At 50.1% G+C, this 21,160-nt stretch overlaps 1 protein-coding gene across 1 annotated transcript in view; it reads right to left on the bottom strand.

Moving 5' to 3' along the window:
• Phactr3 (phosphatase and actin regulator 3) overlaps window positions 1-21,160 on the bottom strand; it is a 201,513-nt gene that overhangs the window by 33,538 nt on the left and 146,815 nt on the right. Inside the window, exons 5-7 of the mRNA XM_050152959.1 lie at window positions 20,826-21,035; window positions 17,107-17,281; window positions 16,170-16,417 (exon numbers count right to left, since the gene is read on the bottom strand). Of these exons, the coding sequence (XP_050008916.1) occupies window positions 16,170-16,417; window positions 17,107-17,281; window positions 20,826-21,035 (633 nt within the window). The remainder of the gene's footprint in view (window positions 1-16,169; window positions 16,418-17,106; window positions 17,282-20,825; window positions 21,036-21,160) is intronic.

Below are 21,160 nucleotides of genomic sequence, written 5' to 3'. Positions count from 1 at the left end.
TTCAGTACCGAGAGCATGCCACCCAGAAGCTCCTCTGCCTCCCCACTGCCCTGCTGACGCTGCCTGTAGATGACCTCTTCCTGGACGTGGGACACCACTGGATCAGAGTCTCCGCCACGACCCCAGCCTCCTGTCTTACTTCCTTTGACTGACACATTTGTTAACTGCCCATCATCTGTCTCCTCCACTAAACTTTGGTTCAGTGGCAGCCACTTTCCCCAGAGAGACGAGGACACCAGAGGCAGTCAGTGAAGAATCCTGCCCGTGAATGAATCACCAGGCTGGTCTTGGGTCTGCCTGGCTGAGTTGCATCTTACATGTGCATACACACCATAAACATCACTGAAGAAATAAGAAAGGAATCAGCCTGAGACAGAGCCAGCCCCCACAGACACACAAAACAAGCACACCAGAGAGAAAATGCCTCCATAAGATAGGTCTTCAGGCAAGCTTGTAGGGCACTTTCTTAATTAGTGATCAATGGGGGAGGGCCCAGAACATTGTGGGTGGTGCCATCCCTGGGCTGGTGGTCCTGGGGTCTATAAGAAAGCAGGCTAAGCAAGCCATGAGGAGCAAGTCAGTAAGCAGCACTCCTCCATGGCCTCTGCATCAGCTCCTGCCTCCATGATCCTTCCCTGTTTGAGTTCCTGTCCTGACTTCCTTCAGTGATGAACAGTGATGTGGAAGTGTAAATCAAACAAACCCTTTCCTCCCAACTTGCCTTCTGGTCTTTCATCGCAGTATTAGAAACCCTAAGACAACATGTTACTGCAACAGAAATCACTTATAACATCAACAAGGAAAACGAGAAATGCATTATAATGGAGATACATGAACATGGAGTCAATTTCGTAAATATTCATAATTTCACTACAAATTGAGGATTAAAGCAAGGCAAGAATCATTTTACTCACTCATTTTGGTTTTCTTTACTGTGAGTTTGTTCTGGCATAAATACAGTTTCCTGGTATAAAGTAGACAAGGGCCCAAGGAGAATGTGTCTGAGCGGTTCTGAAAAAGATGCTGGGGAAAATTTATCCTCCATAAAACAAGGAAACCTGGCTTCATTCACAGATTTCCAGAACTGGCTTTTTTAAAACTCTGGGGATTGACCTAAATATTTCATCCCTACAGACACATTTATTCAAGAAATGTGGGCTGAAAGTCAGGGTGTTGAGAAGGAAGAAGGGGTGCTGGTTCCTTCCTGGGTACCAGAGTGGCCCATCCAGCAGCTAACTGCACAGGGCCACACCTGGCTTCCGCTTGCTCCCTATGCCTGCTGCATACTGTGTGTGAGACTCTGCACACTCCCCAAGTCCCAGCCTCCTTAGCCTCCAGGATCCACACCAGAGGGGAGATGATGGGTTACAGTCTCTGTTTCCACCACCCTGATGTCACAGGAACACAGAAACCCTCAGCTGCTACCTGCTCTGTCCTTCCAGGCCACTGAAGCAGCCAATGCCCTCCTAACCCTGTGTCGCCTGGGCCACTCCGTACAAACACACACACTTGTTCATACAGGTCTGCTCAGGACCCAGACCTTTCCCTGTGTATCCCCTCAGTTTCTCCATGCCTTCCCCTGGCCCCTGGATGCTAAGCACTAACTGCGGAGGGCTCAGTATTTCCATATCCAGACCTGACTTCATCCTATCATTCAAGCCTGTGACATCGGCTTCTACACCTGTGCCTGCACCTGTACCTGCGTGAATAAAAGGCATGTCCCCCTTGGCACAGATGAGCAGTTGGCCCCCTGCCAGAGCACAGAGAAATGAGTGATAGGCCAAAAGGGAAACCCGGGGCTGCCCCAGCACCCACCCTCCTCACCCTGACGCCGCGGGTCCTAGGATGCCTCTTGTTGTGCACCTGTCTCCCCCGCCCCCCCAGCACCTATGGACAAAGGGAGGGAAAGACACGGGGCGAGAGCAGGTGCAGCGGCCTCAAGTGCACTCAGATGCAGCAGGTGTGCTCGGCCGTGCCTCCTCCCCACAGAGCTTTCTGTGCTATCTAAAGAGCCTGAAGCATGTTGCCTCAGTAGAGAGCCTTGTATAAGTGAGCCCAGCAGGGATGGGGGGGGGGGGGCTCTGCTTACTTGTTCTGCTCCGTTTGAATCTGTATGGGCTGGGTTCTCCTTTTACCCCCAAAACAAAGCATAGTAAACTGTCACGTCTCTACCTCGTCCAGCAAGGATGACGCGACCACCGGAGCTCTCCTCACTGCAGTTTATTCCAGGACTTTATTCACTTTCTCTCTCTCTTCCTTCCTCTCTCTCCTTCCTCTCTCCTCTCTGCTCTTTTCTTCCTCTCTCCCCCAGCCCTTAAGTAGGCATGGGCTGCCAACCCCGAACTGCCAGGTGGGCACTGCCCATAGGTTCACGCATATGCAGGCAGCTGATAATCATTGCGTGATCAAAGCATAGGTCAGGCCTTAGCCATCTCAGGAGTTGATTATACATCTCCATCAGGTGTGACACCACGCAGCTCGCTACAGTAAACACCAGATTCTGAAAAGAAGCATCCATGGAGGGGAAGCTGGAGAGGTGAGCATTGAACGAGGCACTCGCTAGGAGTTCAGCAGATGCCTTGGGATGGATTCTGGACTGCGTTACCAGGACCCAGGAAGAGCCTCAGAAATTGTCAGAGTTGAGAAGATGAAGCAAAGAGCCCAAGGGGCCCACAGCTGGTGTTTGTGGGACCCACATCTGGAAAGCCGAGCAATAACCCCAGGATGTGCAGAATCCCTTACACCTTGGGCTGGCATCTGCCTATGAGTGAGGGCCATGGAGGCCCTACCTGGTGCCTAAGGACATTGGGAGACCTATGGCTGTGCCCCATGCCCACCAGTCATGCTGGAACGTGCTGTGATTGTTCAGACGCCGGGAAAGGTATACAGATGGTCCTGGTCTTCGGAACGAGCAGTGATCAGCAGTGATCAGCTGAAGGGAGCTTAGTGAAGCTTCTGTCTAAGAAATTGTAAAAGCCACACCAGGATGCGTGAGGCCGTTTCCAAGTAACCAAGCTGCTTCCCAGAATAAAACTCAGCAGATATTTATAGGACTGGAAGAGCATCCGACAACCAAGAAATAGATTCACGATGTGTGTCAGCCAACCAAAACTCCCCACACCTACAGAAAAGCGGGAAGGGCTCGGCCACGCTCCAGCCGCACAAAGGAAATGTGTGGAGCCTGTCATCACCGTCCCCGACAGTGAGGACACCTCAGTGGCCTTGAGAGACAGACAGGCACGCCGCCGCAGCGTAAGGAAGGCATCCACAGCCACCCAGAAGTGACACGGGGAAGACTCAGGCAATCCCAGCTCAACGCGTGCCAAAAATACCTCTCCGGATAAAGGCAAACACTGTTTCAGGAACCAGAAAGCACCAATAATCAATGACTAAAAGAAGTTCTTTAGGCAGTAGGAAAGAACTGACTTCAGATGGAAGCCTGAAATCCACACAAGGAAAGAGGAGTTATGGGGCTGGCACCTGCCATGTGCAGATGTATTCTTACTTAATTTTCTTTAAAGAAAACTGGCTTTTAAAAGTTATTATTTTATGATGTGCATTTGCATGTGTGTATAGGTCTCTCTGAGGGCCAGAAGATACTGGATCCCCTGGAGCTTGAGCTAAAGGCAGTTTGTGAGCTGCCCAGCACAGTTGCTGGGAACTGAACTCAGATCCTTTGAAAGGGCAGAATTATGTTCCTAGCTGCTGAGCCGTTCCTCCAGCCCAAGAAAACAGAGTTCGTCAATCAGAGCAGTGGGGAGGGAAGATAAAAGGACGCAACTACTGTAAGGTGACCACCCCAAAGTGAAGGCAGCACAAACAGACTTCAGGATATGGCTCAGTGGGCAGACTGCCCACCCAGCAAACATGAAGCCCACAGTTCAATCCCCAGCACCGTGTAAGAGTCAGGCAAAGTGTTACCTGTTACCCCAGCGCCAGAGAAGCAGAAGTGGGGGAAACCCAGGTCCAAGGTCATCCTCAGTATAGAGTCCCTTTGAGGTCAGCTGTGCTAGGCAAGTACGGGCCGCAAAAACAAACAAGGCTGGGCGATGGTTCAGCATTAAAACCTGGCTGCTCTTGCAGAGGACCCAGGTTTGATTCCCAGCACCCTCATCGTGGCTCATAACCACCTGTAACTCCAGTTCTAGGGAATCTGACCTCCTTGGGCTTCACCCATGTGGTGCACATGCATACACACAGACACACATACACATAAACTATTTTTAAAAGGGAGCACATACCCAAAGTGAATTTGGATGTGATAACCAAGCATATTCCTGTAAATATTCTGAACACGCAATACAGAAAGGAACATGAGTGAAAAGCAGGACAAAAGTCTCTGCTGCCACAAAACACAGAAGGAGGGCAGAGGAGGAGGGCAGGCTGCCCCTCGTCTCATCCTGGTCAGAGAAGCTGAAGAAGGGCATTCGTGGGCAGGGAGCGTTTCAGAGCAAACACCTTTGTCAGCAGGAAGGGTGGCTCCATTGTCATAAAGAGGGCACTCTGCACGTAGGTCACAAAGAACCTAAACATGGTGGGCCTTTCTTCAGAGCTCCCGAATCTGTAAGGAAAAGCCCGAGAAAAAAGGCAGGGAGGGCACTGCCGCAGCCGGGATCTCAGAGCTCTCTCCTAAGCCATACACCTAAGCAGTCAACAGAAACCCGGGCAGAAAGGCAGACTTGCACACACCCTCCAGCACCACAGGCTGATACAAGACCCATGTGCAGATCATCAGAGAGCATGTATTCCCTCCAAGGACGCGGGCCCCTCCATACCAGGACACATACCCTCCTCTGGGCCATGAAACAAGTCGATAAATTTCAAAGACTGCAACTCATATAAAAACATGTCCTCTGACTAGAGTGGAACAAAATTGGAAATCAATAACAAAAAAAGATCTCTTCAAAAGTAACCAGACGAAATTAAAATATATATTTAACTTCCGAGAAACCCAAAGTTCTAAGAAGAACTTACAACAGAAACACAGAGGATACTGAAGCAAATGGAATATGCCAGAATGATGCTAAGGGGATGCTTAGGGCATTGAGTGCCCTTCTTAAAACAATTAGCCTTAGAGTATGCCTCAGGAACCTGGAAAGAGAACAAGGCAAACCACGGAGATAGGCATAATGCAATACAGAAGTACAGAGCGGAAACTAAAAATGAAGTCAGTCAATGAAACAACTGGCAAAACTCTAGCCACACTGATCCAAAGGGAGGAGGAAGGAGAAGCAGAAGGGCAGGGAGGTGGACATTATAGATCACATATCATCCAAGTTTGCATATATTCAAAGATACAGGAGGACACCTTCAGTGGCTTTATGCTAGTAAATTGGCCATTCAGATAACATAAACTCGTGCTAGCTGGTGTTTATGTAAACTTTTATGTTCACTTCCCAGGGTCATCTGGGAAGAAGAGATCTTAATTGAGAAAAGGTCTCCCTGAAGGACAAGCGTCTATAGGGCATCTTCTTGCTGGGTGTTTGATGTGGGAGGGCCCACACCACTGCGAGCAGTGCCATCCTGGGCTGGTAGTCCTGGGTGCTAGAAGAAGGCAGGCTGAGCAGGTGATGAGGAGCAATCAGCCAGCAGTGTCCCATCATGCCCGTCACGCATGCCCTCTGTTCCAGCCCCTGCCCTGAGTTCCTGTTTCAGCTCCTGCCCTGAGTTCCTGTTCCAGCCCCTGCCCTGAGTTCCTGTCCTGCCTCTAATCTGTAAGATATAGGAAACCCGTCCTCCCCAAGTTGTTTTCAGTTATGGTGTTTTATCACAGTAATAGAAAGGTAGCTAAAAACATAATTTCTAGAGCCATATAGATTACCAAAGTTCAGCTGAACAATCACAGTGGCTCAGGATGCATCGATTAAATAAGAGTAACTTTTAGATGGTTCTGTAAGTTGTGTTCTCCTGGTGTCTTTGACCCCTCTGGCTCCTTCAATTCTTCCTCCCCTTCCTCCATGGGCTTTTCTGAGCTCCAAGGGACCTGATGAAGATCTCCGGTTTGGGCTCTGTCTCCACCTAACATCTGGCTGTGGGTCTCTTCATCTGCTCCCATGAGTGGCCAACAGCAGTCTCTCTGATGATGACTGGGCTAGGCACTGATCGATGCCTACAGCAATTAGGAATCATTTTATTGATTTTTTTCCCCTATACTAGGTCTCTGTGATATCCAGAGATATCCAGCCTCCAGTTCCTAGTCACCATGGCAGTGTCCAGCATGGGCTTCCCCTTGTGGAGAGGGCCTCAAACTCGACTGGTCATTGGTTGGCCACTTTGACAAGTTCTGCCTGAGCAGGGCTCGTAGGCGCTCAGAGACTGAAGCAGCATCATGGAGCCTTCATGGGTCTGAGCTACGTCCTCCGCATATATGGATGTCAGAGATCAAACAAGTGTTTTCCTCAATCTCCATCTTATATTTTGAGACAGGGTCTCTCACTGAACCTAGAGCTCACTGAATGGTCTAGATAGTTTGGCCCACCAGACCCAGGCATTCTCCTGCCTCTGTATTCCCAGAGATTAAAGGCACATGCTGCCACGTAGACCCAGGTGGTTTTTGTTTTCACTTGAATGCTAGGATCATAACTCAGGTCCTCCAGTGTGAAGGGCAAGCAAGCCCTCTACCCACGGAGCCATCTTCCCAGCCTCTGTCCGTCTCTTCCTATGACCCAGACACTCTACTATGTAATCCCCCAAAGAAACAGAAGGGCAAGCACACAAAGGCTCCCACCCAGCAGCTGCCAGGGCTGGGCCTGCGAACTGAATGCCTCCCAGGTACCCAGCAGCAGCTGCTGCCACTAAACAAAGACTGGAGACTAATCACTCACTCAGCAGGGGGTACGGGGCTCTGGGTTCCTTCTACAACCCCGCTGAGGAGTAATGATTGAAGAAGCCAGACTGAAGCACCACTTCTTCCCTAGGCCAAGGATAATCTAGAGCCCCATCCACCCAAGGAGAAGAATTTGGCGGGTAGATGTGATGCAGAGGACGAGACTCCCCACGGGGCAGTAGTTAAGAAGGTGAAATGGCCTGAATGTGATTAAGTCGCCAGCTCCCTAGACTGGGAGGCCTGGAGCAAACCTTACACAGACGGAACCCTGACATGAAAATGCTGACTACAGAGATAGAATCACCTCTTCCAGGTCTATATAAGGAAGACTGTTTCTGACCACACAAAGAATTCAGATACGGCATCTCCCCAACTCCCACCCTGCCCAAGCCAAAATACTACAGCTCTTAGAGAAAATGGGGAAATATTTTATGCCTTGAGAGAACTTTTTGAGTCTGTTTTAGGTCAGTGCACAGCTCTGGGCTCACCATGGTGTTTTCATACACAATATCATTTTGCTTTCTTCCCATCTCTGACCCTCTGCACATACATATTGGATGTATGTGTATAAATGCTAGAAGATATAGACAAACCCTTAGTCACAGAAGATTGACAGATTCCTGGACATGAGGTACAGGCATCGGGAGGAAGCCAGAGGTAAGCAACATCACGGGGGGGGGGGGGGCACAGGAAAAGGGGCAAGAAGTCACACTGTCTCATCGTGGCAATGCTGCACAGATAATGTATGTTTATACGTGGCCAATTGCATCTCACTGAAGATACATAAAAAGTGATTGAAGATACCCTTGCAAGTTCTGGCCAACAGTGGCAAAACCATGATTTTGAATTATTTTCTGCACCTCTATTCAAAGGTTCATCTATGGCCTTGTATCACCCTGAGGGGGAAAAAAAAAACCAACTTGGCCGGGTGGTGGTGGTGCACGCCTTTAATCCCAGCACTCGGGAGGCAGAGGCAGGCAGATCTCTGTGAGTTCAAGGCCAGCCTGGTCTACAAGAGCTAGTTCCAGGACAGGAACCAAAAGCTACGGAGAAACCCTGTCTCGAAAAATTAAAAAAAAAAACTCTTCTTCCCTGGGGCTACAGAGGACACAGTCTGCACCCAGCCAGACACCCCTTACCCTCCCCTCTGCTTGCTCACTCTGCCACAGAAACTTCCTTCCACTTCTGGAGTAAGTACAGGGCTGTCTAGTCATTGTACCAACTGTTCCTCCCGTTTCTAATTCTTGCATGGCTGGTTCCTTCTCAGAATACCTCAGCTGCTGGTTTACCTCCCAGGGCTTGAGGGGAGGGGGTTACCATGCTAAGAGAGCTAGTCATTACTCTTAGGCCCATCAACTAGGTGGTGCCCCCACAACACACACCCCTCCTGGTAATTTGCTTCCCTGCTAGCTGGCCCGGTGTTGTCTGTAGTGTCCCTAAGCTATGGGCTCTGAGGGAGAAGAGAACCCTGCCTGCTTTGATCATACATGATCTCCAGAACCTAGGACGGCGGGAAATACAGAGGATACTTGTAGCGAGCAGCATAGAGCCACACCTGATGGAGATGTATAATCAACTCCTATGGCTGAGGCCTGACCTATGCTATGATCACACAATGATCATCAGCTGCTTGCATATGCGTGGGCCTATGGGCAGTGCCCACCTGGCAATCCAGGTTTGGCAGCCTGTGCCTTTTTAAGGGCTGGGAGAGATTTGTCCAGAGAGAGAGAGAGGAGGGAAAGAGAGAGAGAGAAAGAGAAGGAGAAGGAGATAGATTGCTGTGAATAAAGTCCTGAATAAAACTGCAGTGAGACGAGCTCCGGGTGTTGCGTCATCCTTGCTGGTCGAGGGTGGCCGTGACAGATACTCAGATGAATTATCCAAGAGAGGGTAGGTCTAGACCTATCTAACCATCCCAGAACCTTCGCCGCTCCCAGCTGCACCCACCACCAGCTGCTGCCATCGGGACCACACTGGCACCTGAAGTAACGCGGCTATAGCTTCTCTCTAGAGAGAAGGAGTGGATTGGGTAAGGCTGGCAGGAGGAAGGCTCTCCCTAATAGCTCTATGTGATTATGGGGATGAGGAGGAGAAATGGGGGTCTGGTCTCACTCATCTGCAAGAGGAAAAGTCTCATCTATGCGCCTGTGCCTGGATATGCACGGAATGTGCCCCCTCCTCCATGGACCACAGGCAATCCCCTGGAGAGGCAGCTGTACCTAGGAGATGGAGTGGGGGTGGTTCCTTTTAAACAGACACAGTGTGGACAGATCACCTGTTCTCACACTATGATTAGACAGGCTTGCATGGTCTCCAGGTGCCCCCAGTCTCCCTGACACCAGGTAGCACTCTTCAAGATCAGGGGTCCCAAGAGAGCAAGACGGGGTGATCTGTGTTCACATGGAGCTGTAGCCAGGTCACTCTCAACTGTCTGGGGCTGACCCCAGGACTCTGTTCCTCCCCGGATAACTAATGAGGGAAGGTGACGTCCTTAGACACCTGAGGTGTGCTGGGTGGTGGCCATCTGAGAGTTGTCGTGCCTGCATGTTTACTCTGGCAACGTTACCAAAACAAGCAGAAGTTTAGCAAACCTAACTTAATTTTGTGTGTTTGTATGTGTGCCTGAGTGTATGTCTGTGCACCACATGCATGCTGTGCCTTGGAGGATAGAAGGACCATCAGATCCCCTGCAACTGCCGTTACTAAATGTTTTGAGTTGCCATGTGGGTACTGGGAACCGAACCTGGGTCCTCTGGAAGAACAGTCAGTGCTCTTAACTGCAGAGCCATCTCTTCAGCCCATACCCAGATGATTTTAAAGAACTCTGTGCATCTCGTCATGAATGTCTCCATCCCTTCATTATGGTAGAGAAGGAAATCAGAGGGAGACTGACATTGTTGATAGGTCTGTCTATGCAACAGAGAGAGAGAGAGAGAGAGAGAGAGAGAGAGAGAGAGAGAGAGAGAGAGAGAGAGAGACCCCTGTAAACACTCAGGGACTCCTAACGGTGCCCAAGAGCCTCTATAAACTGACTGTCCAGAGGAGTGTCCACATTGAAGTTTTAAAGTTGTCCCTCTGCAGTTCAGGTGGTGTTGGTGTAAAGGTGCTGAGGCTATTGGTGCAAAGCCTTTGTGTTGGGAACAAGACTAAGACATGTGCAAAAGACACAGCATGGAGCTCAGCTGGCTTCCCGCTGCCGCCCTCACACACCTAAACATACAGCATCTTGATCATGGAGGCCCCAGACTCCAGAAGTGGGAGAAGAGAAGTTCCCAGCCTTTATAAATAGCCTGGTGTCAGGAATTTTGTTACTGCCGCATGGAAAAGCAAAGATGACCCTCTAACCTCAGGCTCCTCCATGGTGCCTGCCAGCCGCGAGAATCTTAGCATGAATGTGCCAAGTTAGGGCAACTTCAGAATGGTTAATAAGCTTCACTTTAAAGACTGATGTCTGAGCTGCTGACTTGAATTCAAAAGGTTGTTTAATGAATTTTGGCTTAAGATTATGACAGAATTTAACCATTTCTGATATGGCCCTACACGCATCTGTCATTTTTGAACTCTATATCTAAGCAAAGTAGCCTTATTGGCATTGATGACTGTAAAATGTAACCATTGATCTACTCTGAAAGACATCGAAGAGTCTCGGTGGCCTGCAGGCTCCAATACCCATCTCGCTGGAGCGCAACTCTGCTTTCACCTTTAATGAATGGTGCACACCAAAGCACTGCTTTAATTAAAGTTGTTTATGACTCGTAGGCAGCAAGTATGCTGTTTGTATGTCTGCTAGTCTAGTTCTACATGCCCAGGGCTGCACAAAAATTTCTCAAGTGCAAAGGACTCATGGAAGTTGGGAGCCTGGGCCTAGCAGCATCCCCTTGTCATATTTACGAGCTGCGCAAGGGGTCTCTGTGAGCCTTTTTTTTTTTTTTAACAGCAAAGAGACCTCCATGCGACCCCTTCAACTATGCGGAGATGTCTGTAAATGCCTTTAACAGCATAAAGATTTTCATCATGTAAGTGTTGGTCTCATCAGTGAGATTGTGGTCTAACAGGAAGCGACCTGAGATGGGGCTGGAGAGACGGCTCTGGGGTTGAGACCACTCTTGCAGAGCAGTCCGTTCCGTTCCCAGCACCCACATGGTGGCTCACAACTACCTGTCATCCCAGTTCCACAGGATCTGGAACCTACTTCTGGCCTCAGTGAGCACTGCACCTCTGTGGTGCACTTACATACGTGTAGACTTTCACTCATACACATAAAAAAAAAAAGAAATCGTTGAAAAGAAGTAACATGAGAAGGGAGCGTTTATTCTGGCTTACAATTTGGTGGGGTCCAGTCATCACAGAAGGGAAGACGTGGCAATGGGGCTGGCAAAATGCAGCATGAGCCTTAGGTGGCTGCTCATATCATGTCCTTAGGGAACAGAAGAGGTGGGTGCCTGCTCGGCAGCATCTTCTGCTCCCTTCTTCCCTTCCTCTTGCATTCTTGCATGCTTAGGATGAGTCCTTCCTCACAGTTAAACCTCCTGGAAACACTCATCTGGGTGTGGCTGTGAGGATGACTTTTAGGTGACCCTAAGTGCAATCGAGTTGACAATGAAGATGAACCTCTACCCCCATAAACCTGTTAGTCGCAAAGAGAACTCAATAATCACTTATTAACTGTCAGAAAGCCCTCCATAGGCACCTGCACCAGGCACAGACAGCTCAATAAGCGTGTGTCGCCTGCGTAGAGACCACAATGGTACAGACTTGATGGTACAGGCAGAGTGGTGCAAACTGTTGACAATCTCCTTACACACCTGTCGCCTGCTGGCTGCTGGCTTCACACTAGGAACTTCAGATTCTCCTATAAAGTCATTACAATGGAATGGCACCCATGGGAGAAGGTTGAGAGCCCATATATAGACACTTTGAGGTCAACTGACTCTCTGTAAAGGTGCCAAGACCACACAATGGAAGAAATAACATTATCTCTGACAAATGGTGCCCAGGGAAAATGGACATCGGACCTGAGCTACCGCATCACACATGCGCTCTCGCCTCTCACCCCCAGCTCCCAGCTCACATTATATAATGAACATCAACATGAGATGAGGAAAAGACATTAAACATGAATTAATTATAACAAGAAAACACTAGATAAAGGTTCCAAAGCATTATGTGTAAAGGTTCCCTATAGAAGACCAAAGAGCCAAGTGCAAAAAAAAAAAAAAAAACAAATACCAAGATAGTATCAACTTAAAACACTTCTACACATGAATGGAAACGGGTAGAATAACGAGGACCACAGCACCAACCACACCACCAGGGAGATGGTTTTGTGTGCCATCTATCCATTAGGCTGTGAGGGCAAGACACAACATGCAGAAGAAATACACACCAGTGATAAGAAAACAAGTAATGACCCAGTTTTAAAATGCAGAAAAGGGTATAAACTGGAACTGAACCAGTGAGGGCTGGGGACATGGCGCAGAAGCTTGCCACACAGCATGAGGAACTCAGCTCAGATCCCCAGCATGCGTGTAAAGTATAAGATGTGGCCTCATGCTCCCGAAATCCCAGCACTGGGGAGGCAGAAGCAGGATCTAAGAGGCTGCAGGTGAACCTGCTGGCCTGATTGGTGAGCCCTGGGGCAATGAAAGACTTTATCTCCCAAAAGGTGGAGAGCAACTGAGGGGGGCAACCAGTGCCACCCTCGGGCCCCCAGAGGCACAAACATACACACACACACACACACACACACACACACACACACACACGAGGGACAGACAGCCCTCCCATGTATATGTGCAAAGCCCACCATCACCACTCCACACCAGGAAAACTGAGTTACATCCGGAGGACGCCAGCCCTCGCCCACCAGGGAAAAGCAAATGACAGGAGGGTTGGTCAGGGTGCAGAAGGAAGCTTCTCAGGCACTGCTGGTGGGAATCCAGCTCTGTACAGGCAGCCTGGGCCTCTCGGGAAATGCAAGCACAGCTAGTGCATGGCCAGGGTGTCATTCCTGAGTATCAATCCAAAGGAATTAAAATTTTAGCACAGCAGTTACGACCACGTGTCCACGGGCTGCTCTTCTCGGTCAGCCATGACCTGCAGCTCACAACGGCTCCAGGGAACCCAGCACTCTCCTCTGTCCTCATTCCTGGCACATAGACATAGACAGGTAAATATATATTTTAAAACTCAGTGTGCCAGAGGGCTATCTGTACCTTCTGTGTACAGGGCAGCTTGCTTCCTAAATCCACAACAGACGATCAACCTACAAATGGATGGAGAAAGACGGCCCGATGTATACACAGAACAGAATTCTGTTTTGTTTCATCAAAGGAAAGGAGAGCAGAATTCTATCATGTACCACACTGAAGCACCTTGGAGGACTCTGTTGAGTAGAACCTGCCAGCACAGAGAGGCAGGCACAGAGATGCATTCAGAGCTGCCGCGTTCATGGAAGTTTGGGCTGACCTGTGGTCATCTGAGGCTGGAGTGTGGTGTGAGAGAAGAGACACTGACGGAAGCTCAGCCTCGTGGTGATCTTGGGGAAAGAGCTCTAGTGACCTGTGGTATGCACAGGGCGACCATATAAACTCAGCACTGTGTTTCTCACACAGGAGGAAGGAGATTTTCCTGTGTACTGCGGGGTGCTGGGCTTCTTTGCTCATCCTGGCTTGGCCACTCTGATGTGGTCACGCTTAAGAACATGACATGGTTACCAACACATAGTCTAAACACGTGTCATTGGTCACTGAAAACAAAGCTAAAAGGTTTAGGCCTGGGGAAGTGGCTCTGTGGGTAAGAAGCTTGCTGCATAAGCAAGAAGGACCCGAGTTCAAACCCCTGGGGACTGTGTAAACAGCACAGCACAGTCACGTGTGGTGGGGGTGCAGAGACAAGATGTCACTGGGGCTTGCTGTCTGCAGTTCTGAGACCTGCCTCAGAAAGTGATAGAGCAAGACCACACACACACACACACACACACACAGCCAAACAAATACATAAAAAGACTTTGTTCTCAACTGTGGCTGGAGTTTAAGACTGACTGGAGATTAGCCAGTTTCTCCAAAGAAACACAGGCAACAGGATGCACACACCACCCACAAAACATACATAGACGTATACATGCATTTATACATGCAGATCCATAAGACTGTCATCAAACACAGCTCACACAGTTGTGGGTGGTAGCAAGTTCAAAACTCAATAGCAACCCGAAGAGCTGGGATCTTAGCTGGGATAAGGTGACAGAATTTCTTCCCGGGGAAACCAGAGATTAGCTCTGATGGTTGTCAGGCCCTTTGTGGTCTTCACACAAAACTGCCTTCCTTGAGGGTACCTCTTCCTGCCAGTAACCCTGCCCATACCTACAGCACATCTTCCCAGTACTCCATGAGCATCTGATGGAAAGTCTGGAAGGACCCTCTAGCCAGGGGACACCTGGGTGCTAAGAAGGCTGACAACTCCAAAGGCCAGGCCCTGGGGCAGCCAAGTTAGCTCCTCTAGGAGCATTTGAAAGAGGCCATCGTATTTTCATAGAGAACATGGAGATTACAGAATAACCTTCGCTGTCCATGTATCTCCTCCAATCACCTCTCTGAAGGCCCTGCCGCGTGCCCCGGGTCACCTGCAACACCAGCATCCTACAGCATGCCTATGAGAAGGAAACCCATAAGCCTGCATTGGAACTGCACAGCCAAAGACCTGGATGCAGTGGACCAGCCAGTTCCCTTCCCTCTACCTCAGGGATAGAGGACAGAATAGAACCTGCGACATCAAGAAGCCATTCACAGAGGCGGCAGACCACACAAGAACTCTGACCAAGTCCCAGCTCCAAATGAAAACCTGAAGGTAGCACTGACTGGCTGGGGCTGTCACTGGCCACCTAGTCCCGCCCTGACATGTCTGTCACTTGGTGTCCAGTGAGGACAAACACAGCCTCCTCTTCCCTCATCCCAACAGCCCACCAGTTTATCTCAGAGATTAGAATCTAAACTTCTGCTGCCCAGTGATGAAGAGAGAGAGAGAGAGAGAGAGAGAGAGAGAGAGAGAGAGAGAGAGAGAGAAGCATCACCTGTTGGCCACAAAGCGCCACCTGCTGGCCACAAAGCATAAATTTCCCAGCCCAGAGCACGGAGCTCTGCATCCAAGAAACACATGAATGCAGGGTTCATGAAGTGCCTTACTACACTGAAGAAGTTCAGCTTCCAGTATCTGACCACAACTAACTACAGCACACAGTCCCAGCCACTAAGAAACCAGGCCTGTCCCTAAAAAGGCTTCCATTGTTTCTAAACATTAAGTCCTTGGAACATTCGTACGGGTCATCAAGAGTGCGGTGTGGCAGATGCTAAACCTTGACACACACACCTGCTGATGGGAGGCCTGAACCTTGACCCCTGCTGATGTGTGGAGGGTGGGAGATACATATCACAGGTCCACCTGCTGCCTCCGCCTTCCTGTCTATACCACACAGCAGCTGAGACGGTGAGGATGGGGTCTCAAGTTAGGAGGCAATGGACAGGGTCCAATTGCTCCATTTGACTTTGTCTGTAGTTGGCAAGAAGAAAGGCCTCATGGGAAGTTCCCACTGTGAATAATTGTCCCCCCACAAGCAATATTTATCACGTTTCTTGGATGGGGGAAGTGGTGCTGAGGTCATCTTCCAAACATTTAAAAAGTTGTATCTTTCAAGAGTCATGCTTCCCCGTGAGAATGTGACGACAGGTGTTCGTCCTTGAGTTCAGGAATCAAGGACCCTAAGCTGCATGTCCTGATAGCCTCCTGGGCTCCCTTTGCAAGTAGCAGGGAATTCTCCCTCCCCCTGGAGAATATAGAGACACAAACGCAGACTCAGAAACCCTATGAAAACCCTGTCTTGCCTATGTCCATTTGTCTGTCCATTCACGTCACTCCTGATGTGGCGGCCATTGAGGGGGGGTCAGTCAGCTACTTGATTTTGACTCCCCTCCTTCCCTTTTTCATCTCGTTTTAAAATAAGAATGTACGACGTTGGCCATGGGTACACTACCTCCGTGTCTTTGGCCAGGTCATGCTTAGGGGTGCTCTCTCTAGTCACTCACAGTCCACTCGTGTGCATTGCCAACATCTGTTGGAGCAAACATCCATCCTTCTAGATACAAGATGACCCAGTGCCTTTAAAGTCCTTGCTGGGCCTTGTACCCCCGCCTCCAGGGAATGGCCCACTTTCCACCCCATGGCTTTCATGCAGGCTATCTACTCTGCCCCTTCCTAGCCAATGGCTAGCAGAAAAGCGCCAGCTTCCCTGTGGCTCAGGGAGACGGAGCACTGGCTGGTTCCTTCCCCTGGCCCTTGCCCTCCTCACCAGAGATGATGGAGTCGTTGAGCGCTTCCTCATCCTGATACAGAAGCAAGTCATCCTTGAGCTCGGAGCTCAGTATCAGATTCTCCTTGTTCTCCTCCGAGTCTTTGGCGGAAGTCCGCTTGTTCTCAGAGGCCCCGTCAAAGCTCCACATCTCCTCCCTCTCCTTGCCCCGCTCCATGCTGGATGTCCTGGACAGACGCATGTCCATCCGCTTCTTTGGAGACCCTCTGCATTCCCGTCCTTGAAAACTAGATGTGAAAGATGGCTTGTGTTACACATGCCCGTTTTGCTAGAAACACATAGGAATCAATGCAGGAGCTGGCGGACACTCCAGTGGCGGTGGCCTGGAATGATTTCTCCACTCGGACCTGGGCGTCTTGTGCCGAGGGCTTTGAAAGGAACCTGGGGCTTTGAACCTACAGTACTTGGCTCTGCATTGTATCCTATCTGAAAAGTGGGCATATGCAAAACCCTGCCAAAATGTGTAGTTCAATCATTCAGACCAAAGGTTTCAGAGACCTGAGAAAGACATTGCGTTCCTCCAAGATGCCACCAAACTAGCATGTAGTTCATGGGGTCACTCTCCTCCAGCAAGGGCCATTTCCTTCACACCAGCCATAAACCATCAAAATCAAGTGAGCTGTGGGCACAGGGCAGCTTGTGAGCTCATCATTAGGTCCCTGGGCCTTCAGAGGCCTAAGTTAAGAATAATCCCTCTCCCAACTATTCCTTCCCAGGAGGACCCCAATCCCACCCACCGAGGGATCATGCAGGAGTCTCCTGGCTGGTTTTCCATATGCATGACGTCTGTCCGACTAAGAAATTCAAGATGGTTCCAGTGGAACAAGAAACCCAGTCCAGGCCCTGCGTGACTAGGAAGCATTCCCGCAGGGCTGGTTCTCATTGGTATCACAAGGGTGGGGGATTACAGCCTCACCTGTCCTGACGGTGCTTTGTGGCCAATGCCCTGTGTAGCTCCTCAATCACGCGACTGGGGGGCAGTGGCCGGTGGACAGTGGTAAGATGAGGGGACCCTGTGGGGGTGGCAAGCTGTCCTCGGAGTGCCGGCTCGTTGCTCTTCATGCTGGGGCCTTGGAAGAGCGCAGCTTGCCCTGAGGAGGAGCAGGAATGGACACAAGTGTCACCTTCCACACAGGGACCAAGGCCCGGAGGAAGATGTAAGGTGTATCCCTCCCACCCTGCCAGGCCACCTGGCTGAGTCTATTCCCAGGAAAGAGACCAGGACACGCCTACCCAAGGTCCTACATCTATACTGCCATTCTATTAGGGGAGAAGTTCTAGGCAAACAGCATCCCTTCTCTCTTCCCTTTGAAGAGTCAGCTTCCCGGACTTACTCGTCGCTACATGGGAATCATCGATACTTCCAGAGCTCTGCAGCCACCCTTCCTGCTACCTCTGCCCTCCAGACACCACCTGTCCCCGTTCACGTCCAGCCCCCTCCCTGCACCTCAGCCCTTGGGGCTCCTTCTGGATTGTGAACCTTGGTGCATCTTTCTCATCTTCCTTTTGAGGTGACATAGACTCATGGTCCAGTCCCGAAGCCCCTTGGGCGGCCATGCTCAGCCCCCTGGCATCATCTCTTTCTGACCCCCATGCTACTCTCTTCAGTGTACCCCACAAAAATCCTTCCAATTCCTGAAGCCCTGTGCTGCCCCAACGCTGTTGGGGGAGGCTGCTTGTTTGTTTCCCGGCCACCAGACTCCTGAAATAATTACACAGAAATCTGTATTAATTGCAATACTGTTTAACCAGTAGCTTAAGCATATTTCTGGCTAACTCTTATATCTTAAATTAACCCATTTTTATTAATCTGTGTATCACCATGGGGCTGTGGCTTACTGGCAAGGTTCTGGTGTGTCTGTCTCCTGCGGGGAGCAACATGGCTTCTCAGCATTTTATTAAACCAATACAAGTAGCAAATATTTACAGGGTACAAGACCATTGTTCCACAGAACAACTCTGAGTCAAAAGCTTTTCTTCTCTATCCTTTCCTCAGCAAGACCTTCTCTGCATCTTGTGTAGAACCCCAAGGACCAGTCCAGACAGACCATCCGACCTCGTCCTCCTCAGCCACGAGGGAGAGGCTGAGTCTTCTCTACAAACGTTTGATTATCTGTCACCCAAAGGATGAGCAGTGCCTGTGTGGGCAGATGGGACAGGGCTTCGCTTCCTCCTGGGGACATTTCCTGCTTGAGATGTCTACCATGCCCTGAACACCCACAGGGATTCTGTGTTCCCAGACCCCTGTTTAGTCAGCATCGCCTCCAGTCCTTAGCAGAAAAGTTGTACAAACATCAAAAAGGAAGTGTCACGGCTTATCCACTTACATGGCAGCCAGCCTGGGACTGGCATCTCACCAAAGGTCTCTCTACCACAGTCAGTCACGTGTGTATCAGCCCAGCACAATACAGAAACAGAGACCAATCCACAGCGGGCACAAGCCAGCACCCTTCAGGATCGTGAGGAGCATGCTACCCCCCTGGCAGACTAACATGTGTCTGTTGTGCCTCTTACTGCTCCCACTTCTCAAAGGGAAAAACTGAGGCTCAAGGATGGCTCAAAGTTGTTGACAGGAGGCTCCCCCTGCTCCAACCGCACCAGGAGAGGTTGTGGGACCCTGTAGTAGAGTGGGCTATCAAAACAGGAGCAGGCCAGCAAGGATTTGAGCTAAGTAGCCTCTAGAGGCCAGGCAGGCGACATGCAGGGAGCCACAGGACGCTGGAGCCATGGCGAAGGGAGGAGCATGGACGCCCACTTTGACCCTCAACAGAGTTTCCAAGAGCCAGGGATCTTCACCATGATCCAAATAGGACCAGCATGGCTGGGAAGATGGTTCAGTTGGTAGAGTACTTGTCTTGTGACTCCAGAGACCAGAATTCAGCTCCCAGAATGTTGCAGAGTATTTGTTTAGCTATGCAAAGGTGTGCTGCATTTGTTTAATTATGTAAAGACGGGCTGTTGTTTTACCTTGCCTGCCTAAGGCACCTTACTGGTTTAAGAAAAAAGCTGAATGGCCAATAGCAAGGGATGAGGTACAGGTGGGATTTCTGGGCAGGGAAGGTAAGTAGAGGAGAACTTTAGGCTGGAGGGGGGAAAGAAAAAGAGACACCAGGGAGATGGCAGGGGTCAACCAGCCAGACATGGAGGAAGCAGAAAAGTTGGACATACAAAATGTAAGAAAGGTAAAAAGCCCTGAGGCAAAACAAAGATAAATAGAAACAGGTTAAATTAAGTTAAAAGAGCTAATGGAACAAACCTAAGCTAAAGCCAAGCATTCATGATCAATAATAAGTCTCTGGGAAAACCAGGAGGAACCAGGGTATATGTAGAGGTAGGAATGGCCCCATAGGATCATAAATGTGCATGCTTGATTTCTTTTTTTTTCTTTAAATTATTTATTTATTATGCATACAATATTCTGTCTGTGTGTATACCTGCAGGCCAGAAGAGGGCACCAGACCTCATTACAGATGGTTGTGAGCCACCATGTGATTGCTGGGAATTGAACTTGGGACCTTGCTGGAGTGGGTGTGGTCTTGTTGGAGGATCCATGTCACTGGAAGTGGCCTTTGATGTTTCAAACACCCTCAGCAGGTCCAATGTCTTTCTTTCTGCCTGCCTGCAGGTCAGGATGTAAGCACCCAGCTTCTTGCCATGATGATGGTGGACTAATCTTTCTTCAGAAACTAAGCAAGCCTCTCCCACACAGACACACACCACTGAAAGTTAGTTTATAAGTGTGGCCGTGGTCCTAGTGTCTTTTCACAACAACGAAACAGTAATCAAGACATCAAGACAGTATCAAACAGCAGAATAAGGTGGCTAGCTCGAAGTGGGGCCCAGTCACGTTTGCAGTGACAGAGCAGAATTCGAGTCCATGGTCAGCAGCAGGGTCTGTTACATTCTCTAAGTCTTTAGTGTTCTAAACTGGGCACAGAATGCTTGCCCCTCCTCCGTCAAGGCTCAGCCTAGCGAGGGATGTTTGTAGCGCCTGTCCCACAGAGTGAGGGGCCTCACCAAGCTGGGTTCTGCTCTCTAGAGTCTTTTTGTGCCCACTGCTTCTAACAGGAGCACCTAGAAATGAGCTCTTAGAAGAGAAGAAAGCCACCACTCGGTGACTAGCCTGCCTACCCAGATGAGTAAATGTTGACTTCCTGTAGTTAGTCCCCCCCCCCCCCGTGAGGCCAGAGCTACAGAGAGAGATGACACAGGAGCAGATGACAGGGGGGCTGTCACATGAAGAGCCAGGGCCACCCTGGGCTCTGCCCAGATGCACACACAGAGAGGTGTGGAGGAGGGAGTGGGGCACTCTCAGGGAGCAGAAGAGACAATGCAGGCATCTGTGTGCATGGCGAGGAAGGTTCCATCCTGAGGGCTGACTGCATGCCCTGGATTGGGAGTCTAGAAGATTCCCCTCTGACTGGCACAGAACCCTCCCATCTGCTGAAGAGAGCCCAAGCAGTCTCCACTCAACAACCATGGCCTCGTAGGAACTCTCTCTACAGCCTGCGGAGCCCAGGCACAGGCAAAGGTGAGAGTCAGCCTGAATCTGGAGCCAGGCAAGATGGGCCAAAGCCATGGACAGAGAGGAGGGTAGGCGGGAGAACAGAGGGGAGGAAGGGCATACAGACCCACCTGTGACAGGTTTTGTGGCTTTACAGCTGGCCTTGGGTGGCGGGGTGGGCAGCAGAGGAGGGCTGGGGAGCTGGCTCGCAGATCTCTCCAGGGGTCTGGGGGGACTGTCCGGGGAGTCAGACCCAGCTAAGGCTTGAGAGAGCTCATCAGTGGTGGGCAGGAGGCTGCCAGCATCGTCTTCTTCAGCACTGGACGCCGATGGCATCTTGGCTGGTTCAAAGGCAAAAAATAGAGTATTTAGACGAGGCTGTCATAATAGGGCTGGGAGAAAACAGGCTTTTCTGCTTAGGAAGGGGCCCCTGTCCTTGATATATCATTGCAGTGGGTGACCAGAC

Source organism: Alexandromys fortis, unplaced genomic scaffold, assembly GCF_014885135.2.
Source record: "Alexandromys fortis isolate MF-2015 unplaced genomic scaffold, M_Fortis_MF-2015_v1.1 scaffold_81, whole genome shotgun sequence".
In the NCBI taxonomy this organism is placed as follows: domain Eukaryota; kingdom Metazoa; phylum Chordata; class Mammalia; order Rodentia; family Cricetidae; genus Alexandromys; species Alexandromys fortis.
This window is presented reverse-complemented; position numbering and strand designations above follow the sequence as displayed.